The 16,203-nt window shown below is 49.1% G+C and overlaps 1 protein-coding gene across 1 annotated transcript in view; it reads right to left on the bottom strand.

Moving 5' to 3' along the window:
- Nucleotides 1-16,203, bottom strand: part of LOC115121905 (protein jagged-1b-like) — a 197,082-nt gene that overhangs the window by 15,284 nt on the left and 165,595 nt on the right. The window contains exons 22-24 of the mRNA XM_065002719.1: nt 13,742-13,851; nt 9,479-9,727; nt 4,078-4,200 (exon numbers count right to left, since the gene is read on the bottom strand). Of these exons, the coding sequence (XP_064858791.1) occupies nt 4,078-4,200; nt 9,479-9,727; nt 13,742-13,851 (482 nt within the window). The remainder of the gene's footprint in view (nt 1-4,077; nt 4,201-9,478; nt 9,728-13,741; nt 13,852-16,203) is intronic.

The raw sequence follows: 16,203 nt of genomic DNA, 5'->3' as shown, positions 1-16,203 counted from the left end.
TAGCAGTGCGGAGCGCCTCCGTGATACAGAGAAGAGCAGTCTCAGTTGAATGACTAGTCTTGAAACCTGACTGATTTGGATCAAGAAGGTCATTCTGAGAGAGATAGCGGGAGAGCTGGCCAAGGACGGCACGTTCAAGAGTTTTGGAGAGAAAAGAAAGAAGGGATACTGGTCTGTAGTTGTTGACATCGGAGGGATCGAGTGTAGGTTTTTTCAGAAGGGGTGCAACTCTCGCTCTCTTGAAGACGGAAGGGACGTAGCCAGCGGTCAGGGATGAGTTGATGAGCGAGGTGAGGTAAGGGAGAAGGTCTCCGGAAATGGTCTGGAGAAGAGAGGAGGGGATAGGGTCAAGCGGGCAGGTTGTTGGGCAGCCGGCCGTCACAAGATGCGAGATTTCATCTGGAGAGAGAGGGGAGAGAGAGGTCAGAGCACAGGGTAGGGCAGTGTGAGCAGAACCAGCGGTGTCATTGAGGGGAGGGGAGGACCGAGCCGGCCTGGAGGATAGGGGACATAGAGAGTCAAAGGATGCAGAAAGGGAGGAGAGGAGGGTTGAGGAGGCAGAATCAGGAGATAGGTTGGAGAAGGTTTGAGCAGAGGGAAGAGATGATAGGATGGAAGAGGAGAGAGTAGCGGGGGAGAGAGAGCGAAGGGTGGGACGGCGCGATACCATCCGAGTAGGGGCAGTGTGGGAAGTGTTGAATGAGAGCGAGAGGGAAAAGGATACAAGGTAGTGGTCGGAGACTTGGAGGGGAGTTGCAATGAGGTTAGTGGAAGAACAGCATCTAGTAAAGATGAGGTCGAGCGTATTGCCTGCCTTGTGAGTAGGGGGGGAAGGTGAGAGGGAGAAGTCAAAAGAGGAGAGGAGTGGAAAGAAGGAGGCAGAGAGGAATGAGTCAAAGGTAGACGTGGGGAGGTTAAAGTCACCCAGAACTGTGAGAGGTGAGCCGTCCTCAGGAAAGGAGCTTATCAAGGCATCAAGCTCATTGATGAACTCTCCGAGGGAACCTGGAGGGCGATAAATGATAAGGATGTTAAGCTTGAAAGGGCTGGTAACTGTGACAGCATGGAATTCAAAGGAGGCGATAGACAGATGGGTAAGGGGAGAAAGAGAGAATGACCACTTGGGAGAGATGAGGATCCCGGTGCCACCACCCCGCCGACCAGAAGCTCTCGGGGTGTGCGAGAACACGTGGGCGGACGAAGAGAGAGCAGTAGGAGTAGCAGTGTTATCTGTGGTGATCCATGTTTCCGTCAGTGCCAAGAAGTCGAGGGACTGGAGGGAGGCATAGGCTGAGATGAACTCTGCCTTGTTGGCCGCAGATCGGCAGTTCCAGAGGCTACCGGAGACCTGGAACTCCACGTGGGTCGTGCGCGCTGGGACCACCAGATTAGGGTGGCCGCGGCCACGCGGTGTGGAGCGTTTGTATGGTCTGTGCAGAGAGGAGAGAACAGGGATAGACAGACACATAGTTGACAGGCTACAGAAGAGGCTACGCTAATGCAAAGGAGATTGGAATGACAAGTGGACTACACGTCTCACATCACTCCACAGAGCACAGAGTTGAACAGAGTTCCACATCACTCCACAGAGCTCCACACAGTTGAACAGAGCTCCTCATCACTCCACAGAGCTGAACAGAGCTCCACACAGTTGAACAGAGCTCCACACAGTTGAACAGAGTTCCACATCACTCCACAGAGCTCCACACAGTTGAACAGAGCTCCACATCACTCCACAGAGCTCCACACAGTTGGACAGAGCTCCACATCACTCCACAGAGCTCCAAATCACTCCAAAGAGCTCCACACAGTTGAACAGAGCTCCACATCACTCCACAGAGCTGGACAGAGCTACACATGACTGCCCTAGATCAGCACAAAAACATCCTGTGACGTTCTGCACTAGCTTTGAATAACCCACGCGATATGCAACTTTTCAGGGAAGTCAGGAACCAATATACTCAGTCAGTTAGGAAAGCTAAGGCTAGCTTTTTCAAACAGAAATTTTCATTCTGTAGCACTAATTCCAAAATGTTCTGGGACACTGTAAAGTCCATGGAGAATAAGAGCACCTCCTCCCAACTGCCCACTGCACTGAGGATAGGAAACACTGTCACCAGCGATAAATCTACGATAATCGAGAATTTCAATAAACATTTCTCTACAGCTGGAAACATTTTCCACCTGGCTACCCCTACCCCGGCCAACATCTCAGCACCCCCTGCAGCAACTTGCCCAAGCCCAACCCCCTCTTCTCCTTCACCAAAACCCAAACAGCTGATGTCCTGAAAGAGCTGCAGAATCTGGATCCCTATAAATCAGCGGGGCTAGACAATCTGGACCCTCTCTTCCTAAAATTATCCGCCGCCATTGTTGCAACCCCTATTACCAGTCTGTTCAACCTCTCTTTTGTATCGTCTGAGATTCCTAAAGATTGGAAAGCTACCACGGTCATCCCCCTCTTCAAAGGGGGAGACACTCTATACCCATACTGCTACAGACCAATATCTATTCTACCCTGCCTTTCTAAGGTCTTCGAAAGCCAAACAGATCACCGACCATTTCGAATCCCACCGTACCTTCTCTGCTATGCAATCTGGTTTCAGAGCTGGTCATGGGTGCACCTCGGCCACGCTCAAGGTCCTAAACAATATCATAACCACCATCGATAAGAGACATTACTGTGCAGCTGTATTCATCGACCTGGCCAAGGCTTTCGACTCTGTCAATCACCAACTACTTCTCTGATAGAGTTCAGTGTGTCAGATCAGAGGGCCTGTTGTCCAGACCTCTGGCAGTCTATGGGGGTGCCACAGGGTTCAATTCTCGGACCGACTCTCTACATGGTTAAATAAAGGTGAACTGGTCTACCTGGTTAAATAAAGGTGATCTGGTCTACCTGGTTAAATAAAGGTGATCTTGTCTACCTGGTTAAATAAAGGTGATCTGGCCTACCTGGTTAATGTCACGAGTCCGACCGAGGGTGTTTCCCCTTCCCGGGCGGGTGGCGCTCGGCGGTCATCGTCACCGGCCTATTAGCTGCCACTGATTGTTTTTCCTCCCCCTCCTTGTATGTTTAGTGGTAGCACCTGTTCATGTTGAATTAGTTTGTCTTTATTAGACAGCCGGCCCGCCTGGTTGTTGTGCGGGATTATTTCAATGTAACCTTCGGCTCTGTTGTAGAGGTACGTGTTAGTGCCTGGTCGTGATTTTTTCCATTGTACATTTTTGATTCCCTGTGGTTGGGAACGTAACTTTTGTGAGCACCCTGTGGTGCGTTGGTGCTATTAAAAGACGCACAGCATTGAACTCTGTCTCCTGCATTTGACTCCACACCCACGACACCCGGATCATTACAGTTAAATAAAGGTGATCGGGCCTACCTGGTTAAATAAAGGTGAACTGGTCTACCTGGTTAAATAAAGGTGATCTGGTCTACCTGGTTAAATAAAGGTGATCTGGTACGTGGTTAAATAAAGGTGATCTGGTCTCCCTGGTTAAATAAAGGTGATCTGGTCTACCTGGTTAAATAAAGGTGATCTGGTCTACCTGGTTAAATAAAGGTGATCTGGTCTACCTGGTTAAATAAAGGTGATCTGGTCTACCTGGTTAAATAAAGGTGATCTGGCCTACCTGGTTAAATAAAGGTGTCCTCAACTAGCCGACCTGGTTAAATAAAGGTGATCTGGTCTACCTGGTTAAATAAAGGTGATCTGGTCTACCTGGTTAAATAAAGGTGAAATAAAAATAAACAACAGAGCACCACTCCTGACCAAAAGTAAGTTCACCAAAACAGCCAGTGTATCTAATGTGTAACTATTACCCTATTATACATATATATATATATATATATACACTATTACGCATGTGACACATGAAAAACACACCACCTTGCCCATGCAAGGAGAGAGAGGCATGGGTTTTAGTGTCAGGAGCTCAGTACTGTAGACTAGATGTATTGAGGATAAGGAAGGGTTAAGCATGCCAGCTTTGCATACATTATTTTCCATTTCCTTACAGTCCACTTGAACCCAAACTCCTGACAAACGTACACACACGTGACAGGACGTGACTTACGATGCTGAGATGGATCTCGTTGCTGGCGGAGGTTGAAGGGTGACAGGTTATGGAAACAGAGGACACATTCTTGACCACGTACAGTTGTCTCAGCTGCTTACACACTGCCTCAATACTCAGACCCTGGAGAGAGAGACAGCGAGAGAGGGAGAGAGAGAGAGACAGAGAGAGTTAGAGAAACAGAGAGAGCGAGAGAGAAACAGAGAGAGAGAGAGAAACAGAGAGACGGTTAGAGAGAGAGAGAGGGGGAAACAGAGAGAGGGTTAGAGAGAGAGGGTTAGAGAGAGAGAAAGAGAGGGTTAGAGAGAGACAGAGAGGGTTAGAGAGAGAGAAAGAGAGGGTTAGAGAGAGACAGAGAGGGTTAGAGAGAGAGAGAGAGAGAGGGTTAGAGAGAGAGAAAGAGAGGGTTAGAGAGAGACAGAGAGGGTTAGAGAGAGAGGGAGGTAGACGGAGTGAGACTAACATTAGCCCTTTATGGTTGTGAGGTCTGAGGTCCGCTCACCAACCAAGAATTCACAAATTGGACAAACACCAAATTAAGATTCTGCAAGCAGAATTCTGAAAAAATATCCTCTTTGTACAATGTAAAACACCAAATAATGCATAAAGAGCAGAATTAGGCCGATACCCGCTAATTAACAAAATCCACAAAAAAAGCTATTAAATTCTACAACCACCTAAAAGGAAACGATGCTCACACATTCCACCACAGAGCCATCACCTACAGAGAGATGAACCTGGAGAAGTGTCCCCTAAGCAAGCTGGTTCTCTGTTCACAAACACACCTCACAGAGCCCCAGGACAGCAGCAAAATTAGACCCAACGAAATCATGAGAAAACAAAAAGAGAATTACATGACACATTGGAAAGAATAAACAAAAACACAGAGCAAACTAGAATGCTATTTGGCCCTAAACAGAGAGTACACAGCGGCAGAATACCTGACCACTGTGACTGACCCAAACGTAAGGAAAGCTTTGACTATGTACAGACTCAGTGAGCATAACCTTGCTATTGAGAAAGGCCGCCGTAGGCAGACATGGCTCTCAAGAGAAGACAGGCTATGTGCACACTGCCCACAAAATGAGGTGGGAACTGAGATGCACTTCCTAACCTCCTGTCAAATGTATGACCATATTAGAGACACATATTTCCCTTCAGATTACACAGATCCACAAAGAATCTGAAAACAAACCCAATCTTGATAATCTCCCATATCTACTGGGTGAAATTCCACAGTGTGCCGTCACAGAAGCAATATTTGTGACCTGTTGCCACAAGAAAAGGGAAACCAGTGAAGAACAAGCACCATTGTAAATACAACCTATATTTATGTTGATTTATTTTCCCTTTTGTAATTTAAGCATTTGCACGTCGTATATATAGACATCATATGACATTTGACATGTCTTTATCTTTATCTTTATATAATTTTTATGATATTTAAACCAGTGAAGAACTATTGAAATCACATTGTAAATATCACCAATATTAATATTTATTTAACTTTGGATTGGAGTCCACCTGTGTTAAATTCATGGACATGATTTGCTAAGGCTCACACCTGTCTATATAAGGTCCCACAGTTGACAGTGCATGTCAGAGCAAAAACCAAGCCTTGAGGTTGAAGGAAATGTCCGTAGAGCTCAGAGGCAGGACTGTGTCGAGGCACAGGCACAGAGAGGGGGACCAGAGGATGAAGAGAGAGGGGAACCAGAGGATGAGGAGAGAGGGGGACCAGAGGAGAGGGGGACCAGAGGAGAGGGGGACCAGAGGATGAGGGGGGGGGACCAGAGGATGAGGAGAGAGGGGGACCAGAGGATGAGGAGAGACCAGGGGGGGGGACCAGAGGATGAGGAGAGAGGGGACCAGAGGAGAGAGGGGAGGACCAGAGGATGAGGAGACCAGAGGATGAGGAGAGAGGACCAGAGAGGAGAGAGGGGGACCAGAGGAGAGGGAGAGAGGGGGACCAGAGGATGAGGAGAGAGGAGGACCAGAGAATGAGGAGAGAGGGGGACCAGAGGATGAGGAGAGAGGGGGACCAGAGAATGAGGAGAGTGGGGTACCAGAGGATGAGGAGAGAGGGGGACCAGAGAATGAGGAGAGAGGGGACCAGAGGATGAGGAGAGAGGGGGACCAGAGGATGAGGAGAGAGGGGAACCAGAGGAGAGGGAGACCAGAGGATGAGGAGAGAGGGGGACCAGAGGATGAGGAGAGAGGGGACCAGAGGAGAGGGAGAGAGGGGAACCAGAGGAGAGGGAGACCAGAGGAGAGGGAGAGAGGGGACCAGAGGATGAGGAGAGAGGGGGACCAGATAATGAGGAGAGAGGGGTACCAGAGGATGAGGAGAGAGGGGACCAGAGAATGAGGAGAGAGGGGGACCAGAGGATGAGGAGAGAGGGGACCAGAGGATGAGGAGAGAGGAGGACCAGAGAATGAGGAGATAGGGGACCAGAGGATGAGGAGAGAGGGGGACCAGATCATGAGGAGAGAGGGGTACCAGAGGATGAGGAGAGAGGGGGACCAGAGAATGAGGAGAGAGGGGGACCAGAGGATGAGGAGAGAGGGGGACCAGAGGATGAGGAGAGAGGGGAACCAGAGGATGAGGAGAGAGGGAGACCAGAGGATGAGGAGAGAGGGGGACCAGAGAATGAGGAGAGAGGGGACCAGAGGATGAGGAGAGAGGGGGACCAGAGGAGAGGGGGACCAGAGGATGAGGAGAGAGGGGGACCAGAGAATGAGGAGAGAGGAGGACCAGAGGAGAGGGAGACCAGAGGATGAGGAGAGGGGGACCAGAGGATGAGGAGAGAGGGGGACCAGAGGAGAGGGAGAGAGGGGTACCAGAGGATGAGGAGAGAGGGGGACCAGAGAATGAGGAGAGAGGGGGACCAGAGGATGAGGAGAGAGGGGACCAGAGGATGAGGAGAGAGGGGGACCAGAGGATGAGGAGAGAGGGGTACCAGAGGATGAGGAGAGAGGGGGACCAGAGAATGAGGAGAGAGGGGGACCAGAGGATGAGGAGAGAGGGGGACCAGAGGATGAGGAGAGAGGGGAATCAGAGGAGAGGGAGACCAGAGGATGAGGAGAGAGGGGGACCAGAGGATGAGGAGAGAGGGGGACCAGAGGATGAGGAGAGAGGAGGACCAGAGAATGAGGAGAGAGGGGGACCAGAGGATGAGGAGAGAGGGGTACCAGAGGATGAGGAGAGAGGGGGACCAGAGAATGAGGAGAGAGGGGGACCAGAGGATGAGGAGAGAGGGGACCAGAGGATGAGGAGAGAGGGGGACCAGAGGATGAGGAGAGAGGGGAATCAGAGGAGAGGAGACCAGAGGATGAGGAGAGAGGGGGACCAGAGGATGAGGAGAGAGGGGGACCAGAGGAGAGGGAGAGAGGGGAACCAGAGGAGAGGGAGACCAGAGGAGAGGGAGAGAGGGGGACCAGAGGATGAGGAGAGAGGGGGACCAGATAATGAGGAGAGAGGGGGACCAGAGAATGAGGAGAGAGGGGGACCAGAGGATGAGGAGAGAGGGGGACCAGAGGATGAGGAGAGAGGGGACCAGAGGATGAGGAGAGAGGGGACCAGAGGATGAGGAGAGAGGGGGACCAGATCATGAGGAGAGAGGGGTACCAGATCATGGATGAGGGGTACCAGAGGATGAGGAGAGGGGGGACCAGAGAATGAGGAGAGAGGGGGACCAGAGAATGAGGAGAGAGGGGGACCAGAGGATGAGGAGAGAGGGGGACCAGAGGATGAGGAGAGAGGGGAACCAGAGGATGAGGAGAGAGGGAGACCAGAGGATGAGGAGAGAGGGGGACCAGAGAATGAGGAGAGAGGGGGACCAGAGGATGAGGAGAGAGGGGGACCAGATCATGAGGAGAGAGGGGTACCAGAGGATGAGGAGAGAGGGGGACCAGAGAATGAGGAGAGAGGGGACCAGAGGATGAGGAGAGAGGGGGACCAGATGATGAGGAGAGAGGGGAACCAGAGGATGAGGAGAGAGGGGAGACCAGAGGATGAGGAGAGAGGGGGACCAGAGAATGAGGAGAGAGGGGGACCAGAGGATGAGGAGAGAGGGAGACCAGAGGATGAGGAGAGGGGGGACCAGAGGATGAGGAGAGAGGGGGACCAGAGGAGAGGGAGAGAGGGGAACCAGAGGAGAGGGAGACCAGAGGAGAGGGAGAGAGGGGGACCAGAGGATGAGGAGAGAGGGGAACCAGAGGAGAGGGAGACCAGAGGATGAGGAGAGAGGGGGACCAGAGGAGAGGGAGAGAGGGGGACCTGAGGATAGAGGAGGACCAGAGAATGAGGAGAGAGGGGACCAGAGGATGAGGAGAGAGGGGGGACCAGAGGATGAGGAGAGAGGGGGACCAGAGGATGAGAAGAGAGGGGGACCAGAGGATGAGGAGAGAGGGGGACCAGAGGATGAGGAGAGAGGGGACCAGAGGATGAGGAGAGAGGGAATCAGAGGAGAGGGAGACCAGAGGATGAGGAGAGAGGGGGACCAGAGGATGAGGAGAGAGGGGGACCAGAGGAGAGGGAGAGAGGGGAACCAGAGGAGAGGGAGACCAGAGGAGAGGGAGAGAGGGGGACCAGAGGATGAGGAGAGAGGGGGACCAGATAATGAGGAGAGAGGGGTACCAGAGGATGAGGAGAGAGGGGGACCAGAGAATGAGGAGAGAGGGGGACCAGAGGATGAGGAGAGAGGGGGACCAGAGGATGAGGAGAGAGGAGGACCAGAGAATGAGGAGAGAGGGGGACCAGAGGATGAGGAGAGAGGGGGACCAGATCATGAGGAGAGAGGGGGACCAGAGAATGAGGAGAGAGGGGACCAGAGGATGAAGAGAGAGGGGGACCAGAGAATGAGGAGAGAGGGGACCAGAGGATGAGGAGAGAGGGGGACCAGAGAATGAGGAGAGAGGGGTACCAGAGGATGAGGAGAGAGGGGGACCAGATAATGAGGAGAGAGGGGTACCAGAGGATGAGGAGAGAGGGGGACCAGATAATGAGGAGAGAGGGGGACCAGATAATGAGGAGAGAGGGGGACCAGAGGATGAAGAGAGAGGGGGACCAGATAATGAGGAGAGAGGGGGACCAGATAATGAGGAGAGAGGGGGACCAGAGGATGAAGAGAGAGGGGGACCAGAGGATGAGGAGAGAGGGAGACCAGAGGATGAGGAGAGAGGGGGACCTAACGGCTAAGCTGAGAGCCGAACGGCTAAATTGAGAGCCGAACGGCTAAGCTGAGAGCAGAAAGGTGGAGGAGGAAAGGGAAAGTGACCCAATAGCCCCTTAACTCAATCTCTGGCTTCCTAGGCAAAAGTAGTGCACTTAGAGAGTGTCTGAGCTGCTGAGTAGAAGGGTAGTAGGGAAGAAAAGAGGGAAATGAATCTGTCTACTCACCCTGGGCATGGTATCTTTGGTGAACGTAAGTGTTACGTTAGCACAGCTGTTGTCGTGGTAACCGGAGCTGGGGTGGCATTTGTTGGGCGGTGGGGAGGAGGGGTGGCACTCCCCCTGACCCAGACACGGTCGGATAAAACACTGCTCCTCCCTGATTGGTACACAGCTCTGACCAGACAGACACCCTCCTCTGCTACCGTGGCCTTTAACCCCACCGCTGACTCGGCAGGACCTAAGACCACACCACATCTGAAATCAATCAATTAAAGAATCAATCAATACATCACGTCTGTAAAACCAAAATATCTAAATGTGAGATACAGAAAGACACATTCAAGACACCAGGTTTTCCAGGATTCCCAATCCCAGCTCCCTCCCTGATAATTCCCCTCTGAATCCAGGAATCCCAATCCCAGCTCCCTCCCTGATAATTCCCCTCTGAATCCAGGAATCCCAATCCCAGCTCTCCCTGAATCTGAATCCAGGAATCCCAATCCCAGCTCCCTCCCTGATAATTCCCCTCTGAATCCAGGAATCCCAATCCCAGCTCCCTCCCTGATAGTTCCCCTCTGAATCCAGGAATCCCAATCCCAGCTCTCTCCCTGATAATTCCCCTCTGAATCCTGGAATCCCAATCCCAGCTCCCTCCCTGATAATTCCCCTCTGAATCCAGGAATCCCAATCCCAGCTCTCTCCCTGATAATTCCCCTCTGAATCCAGGAATCCCAATCCCAGCTCTCTCCCTGATAATTCCCCTCTGAATCCAGGAATCCCAATCCCAGCTCCCTCCCTGATAATTCCCCCCTGAATTCAGGAATCCTCCAACTGGGAACTCTAATGAGGATTTCTGGAAAACCTGGAACTTTTTGGGAAAGGTAGCAGAGTTTTGCAGCCCTCTAAGATACATCTACAGTTGAAGTCGGAAGTTTACATAACACCTTAGGCAAATACATTTAAACTTAGTTTTTCACAATTCCTGACATCCTAATAAAAAATCCCTGTCTTAGGTCAGTTAGGATCACCACCTTATTTTAAGAATGTGAAATGTCAGAAGAATAGAAGAGTAGAGAGCATGATTTATTTCAGCTTTTATTTCTTTCATCACATTCTCAGTGGATCAGAAGTGTACATAAACTCAATTAGTATTTGGTAGCATTGCCTTAAATTGTTTAACTTGGGTCAAACATTTCGGGTAGCCTTCCACAAGTTCCCCACAATAAGTTGGGTGAATTTTGACCCACTCCTCCTGACAGTAAATGAGTCAGGTTTGTAGGCCTTCTTGCTCACACGCACATTTTCAGTTCTGACCACACATTTGCTTTGGATTGAGGTCAGGTCTTTGTGATGGCCACTCCAACACCTTGACATTGGAAATATCCTTGGGGTCATTATCCATTTGGAAGACCCATTTGCGACCAAGCTTTAACTTCCTGACTGATGTCTTGAGATGTTGCTTCAATATATCCACATAATTTTCCTACCTCATGATGCCATCTATTTTGTGAAGTGCACCGTACCTTCTCCGCTGTGCAATCTGGTTTCCGAGCCGGTCACGGGTGCACCTCAGCCACGCTCAAGGTACTAAACGATATCATAACCGCCATCGATAAAAGACAGTACTGTGCAGCCGTCTTCATCGACCTCGCCAAGGCTTTCGACTCTGTCAATCACCATATTCTTATCGGCAGACTCAATAGCCTCGGTTTCTCGGATGACTGCCTTGCCTGGTTCACCAATTACTTTGCAGACAGAGTTCAGTGTGTCAAATCGGAGGGCATGCTGTCCGGTCCTCTGGCAGTCTCTATGGGGGTGCCACAGGGTTCAATTCTCGGGCCGACTCTTTTCTCTGTATATATCAATGATGTTGCTCTTGCTGCGGGCGATTCCCTGATCCACCTCTACGCAGACGACACCATTCTATATACTTTCGGCCCGTCATTGGACACTGTGCTATCTAACCTCCAAACGAGCTTCAATGCCATACAGCACTCCTTCCGTGGCCTCCAACTGCTCTTAAACGCGAGTAAAACCAAATGCATGCTTTTCAACCGATCGCTGCCTGCACCCGCATGCCCGACTAGCATCACCACCCTGGATGGTTCCGACCTTGAATATGTGGACATCTATAAGTACCTAGGTGTCTGGCTAGACTGCAAACTCTCCTTCCAGACTCACATCAAACATCTCCAATCGAAAATCAAATCAAGAGTCGGCTTTCTATTCCGCAACAAAGCCTCCTTCACTCACGCCGCCAAGCTTACCCTAGTAAAACTGACTATCCTACCGATCCTCGATTTCGGCGATGTCATCTACAAAATGGCTTCCAACACTCTACTCAGCAAACTGGATGCAGTCTATCATAGTGCCATCCGTTTTGTCACCAAAGCACCTTATACCACCCACCACTGCGACTTGTATGCTCTAGTCGGCTGGCCCTCGCTACATATTCGTCGCCAGACCCACTGGCTCCAGGTCATCTACAAGTCCATGCTAGGTAAAGCTCCGCCTTATCTCAGTTCACTGGTCACGATGGCAACACCCATCCGTAGCACACGCTCCAGCAGGTGTATCTCACTGATCATCCCTAAAGCCAACACCTCATTTGGCCGCCTCTCGTTCCAGTACTCTGCTGCCTGTGACTGGAATGAACTGCAAAAATCGCTGAAGTTGGAGACTTTTATCTCCCTCACCAACTTCAAACATCAGCTATCCGAGCAGCTAACCGATCGCTGCAGCTGTACATAGTCTATTGGTAAATAGCCCACCCATTTTCACCTACCTCATCCCCATACTGTTTTTATACTGTTTTTTTATTTTATTTATTTATTTACCTTTCTGCTCTTTTGCACACCAATATCTCTACCTGTACATGACCATCTGATCATTTATCACCCCAGTGTTAATCTGCAAAATTGTATTATTCGCCTACCTCATGCCTTTTGCACACATTGTATATAGACTGCCCATTTTTTTTTTTTTTCTACTGTGTTATTGACTTGTTAATTGCTTACTCCATGTGTAACTCTGTGTTGTCTGTTCACACTGCTATGCTTTATCTTGGCCAGGTCGCAGTTGCAAATGAGAACTTGTTCTCAACTAGCCTACCTGGTTAAATAAAGGTGAAATAAAAAAAATAAAATAAAAACCAGTCCCTCCTGCAGCAAAGCACCCCCACAACATGATGCTGCCACCCCTGTGCTTCACGGTTGGGATGGTGTTCTTTGGCTTGCAAGCCTCCCCTTTTTCCTCCAAACATAACGATGGTCATTATGGCCAAACAGTTCTATTTTTGATTCATCAGACCAGAGGACATTTTTCCAAAAAGTACAATCTTTGTCCCCATGTGCAGTTGCAAACCGTAGTCTGGCTTTTTTATGGCGGTTTTGGAGCAGTGGCTTCTTCCTTGCTGAGCGGCGTTTCAGGTTATGTCGATATAGGACTCATTTTACTGTGGATATAGATACTTTTGTACCTGTTTCCTCCAGCATCTTCACAAGGTCCTTTGCTGTTGTTCTGGGATTGATTTGCACTTTTCACACCAAAGTACGTTCATCTCTAGAAGAGGTATGACGGCTGCGTGGTCTCATGGTGTTTATCCTTGCGTACTATTGTTTGTACAGATGAACCTGGTACCTTCTGGCATTTGGAAATTGCTCCCAAGGATGAACCAGACTTGTGGAGGTCTACAATTTTATTCTGAGGTCTTGGCTTGATTTCTTTTGATTTTCCCACAATGTCAAGCAAAGAGCCACTGAGTTTGAAGGTAGGTCTTGAAATACATCCACAGGTTCACCTCCAATTGACTCAAATGATGTCAATTAGCCTATCAGAAGCTTCTAAAGCCATGACATCATTTTCTGGAATTTTCCAAGCTGTTTAAAGGCACAGTCAACTTAGTGTATGTAAACTTCTGACCCACTGGAATTGTGATACAGTGAGTTAAAAATGAAATAATCTGTCTGTGAACAAATGTTGAAAAATTACTTGTGTCATGCACAAAGTAGATGCCCTAACCGAATTGCCAAAACTATAGTTTGTTATCAAGGTAAAGGTAAGAGTTTATAGTTTGTTAACAAGGTAAAGGTAAGAGTTTATAGTTTGTTATCAAGGTAAAGGTAAGAGTTTATAGTTTGTTATCAAGGTAAAGGTAAGAGTTTATAGTTTGTTATCAAGGTAAAGGTAAGAGTTTATAGTTTGTTATCAAGGTAAAGGTAAGAGTTTATAGTTTGTTATCAAGGTAAAGGTAAGAGTTTAGATACGTACTCGAGTACAGACAACCTTCCCATTAAAGCACTGGCAGGTGTTGCAGTCCTCATCCCACTTGGCTAAATCAGGGGTGACACGACTGTTCCCTGAGCACGGTCTCCCTGTCACTGGAACACACATACACAAGACTTACATGTCATCTCTACTGACTGTGTGTGTGTGTGTGTGTGTGTGTGTGTGTGTGTGTGTGTGTGTGTGTGTGTGTGTGTGAGACACACCGAGTGGGAGAGAGTGAGTGTGTGTGAGAGACACACCGAGTGTGAGAGAGTGAGTGTGAGAGCATGAGAGAGTGACTGAAAGAGCGAGAGACAGAGAAAGACTGAAAGAGAAAGTGACTGAAAGAGAGAGAGACAGAGAGAGACTGAAAGAGAGCTAGACAGAGAGAGACGAGAGAGACTGAAAGAGAGAGAGACAGAGAGAGACTGAAAGAGAGAGAGACAGAGATAGACTGAAAGAGAGAGTGACTGAAAGAGAGAGAGACAGAGAGAGACTGAAAGAGAGAGTGACTGAAAGAGAGCGAGACAGAGAGAGAGACTGAAAGAGAGCGAGACAGAGAGAGAGACGAGAGAGACTGAAAGAGAGAGAGACAGAGAGAGAGACAGAGAGAGACTGAAAGAGAGAGTGACTGAAAGAGAGAGAGACAGAGAGAGACTGAAAGAGAGCGAGACAGAGAGAGAGACGAGAGAGACTGAAAGAGAGAGTGACTGAAAGAGAGAGAGACAGAGAGAGACTGAAAGAGACTGAAAGCTGGTATTACGGTAATTAGCATATATTCTGCACTGCATTGACGGGTATTGTGCATGTAGCTGTGTAGTGTTGTCATAACATGTCATTTCTCGAGATGGTTATGATTTGTCCATGTTTGTAAAGCGGTGCAGCAGCCTGATATCTTGAGACAGCCGGGCTGTGAATACATTGTGTGGAATGGATTATTATCAATCCTGTATTATCAGCAAGCTAAAATAGTTGTGCCCCCTTAATCATTTCTGACGCCCCCTTAATCATTTCTGACGCCCCCTTAATCATTTCTGACGCCCCCTTAATCATTTCTGACGCCCCCTTAATCATTTCCGACGCCCCCTTAATAATTTCTGACGCCCCCTAAATCATTTCTGATGCCCCCTTGCCGAGTTACTCCTGCCACCTGGCTATGGGTTGTGTAACTCCTGCCTCCTGGCTATGGGTTGTGTTACTCATGCCTCCTGGCTATGGGTTGTGTACCACCTGGCTATGGGTTGTGTACCTCCTGCCACCTGGCTATGGGTTGTGTACCTCCAGGCTATGGGTTGTGTACCTCCTGCCACCAGGCTATGGGTTGTGTTACTCCTGTCACCTGGCTATGGGTTGTGTTACTCCTGTCACCAGGCTATGGGTTGTGTACCTCCTGGCTATGGGTTGTGTACCTCCTGGCTTTGGGTTGTGTACCTCCAGGCTATGGGTTGTGTTACTCCTGTCACCAGGCTATGGGTTGTGTTACTCCTGTCACCAGGCCTGGCTATGGGTTGTGTACCTCCTGTCACCAGGCTATGGGTTGTGTTACTCCTGTCACCAGGCTATGGGTTGTGTACCTCCTGCCACCAGGCTATGGGTTGTGTTACTCCTGGCTATGGGTTGTGTTTTACATGAAAAGGCATTTTACCATCATAGTGCATTTATCCCTCCGCTGAGCCCTGACAACACTATTTTCCCCACTTCAAATAGCCATTATAAAACAGGCACCAATGGAGAACAAAACCAGACACAGATCAATGCAAAACCCACAGTTTGGAAACAGAATCAGTTCTACAGAATAATGATGGCAAACATCAGACTTCTCTTTCACCGTCTGCTGTCAGCCTAGCCTACGGTTAGCCAAAAGGTACCGGAATATCAGTCTGCTGTTGTGGCATTTTGGATCATTCTGATTGGTCAAGAGAGTAGAGCAAAAGTGATTTTCTTTGTTGTTGTAAAGAAATAAAAACATATTATAACAGTAAAATAATTTCAAATGACAGAGAGATCGTGTTTTCAGAGATCCTATGACATAGAGAGATCGTGTTTTCAGAGATCCTATGACAGAGAGAGATCGTGTTTTCAGAGATCCTATGACATAGAGAGATCGTGTTTTCAGAGATCCTATGACAGAGAGAGATCGTGTTTTCAGAGATCCTATGACATAGAGAGATCGTGTTTTCAGAGATCCTATGACATAGAGAGCTCGTGTTTTCAGAGATCCTATGACATAGAGAGATCGTGTTTTCAGAGATCCTATGACATAGAGAGATCGTGTTTTCAGAGATCCTATGACATAGAGAGATCGTGTTTTCAGAGATCCTATGACATAGAGAGATCGTGTTTTCAGAGATCCTATGACATAGAGAGATCGTGTTTTCAGAGATCCTATGACATAGAGAGCTCGTGTTTTCAGAGATCCTATGACATAGAGAGATCGTGTTTACAGAGATCCTATGACATAGAGA

This window comes from Oncorhynchus nerka, linkage group LG16 (assembly GCF_034236695.1).
Source record: "Oncorhynchus nerka isolate Pitt River linkage group LG16, Oner_Uvic_2.0, whole genome shotgun sequence".
In the NCBI taxonomy this organism is placed as follows: domain Eukaryota; kingdom Metazoa; phylum Chordata; class Actinopteri; order Salmoniformes; family Salmonidae; genus Oncorhynchus; species Oncorhynchus nerka.
The sequence above is the reverse complement of the archived record's forward strand: the minus strand, read 5'-3'. Positions and strand labels throughout refer to the sequence as shown.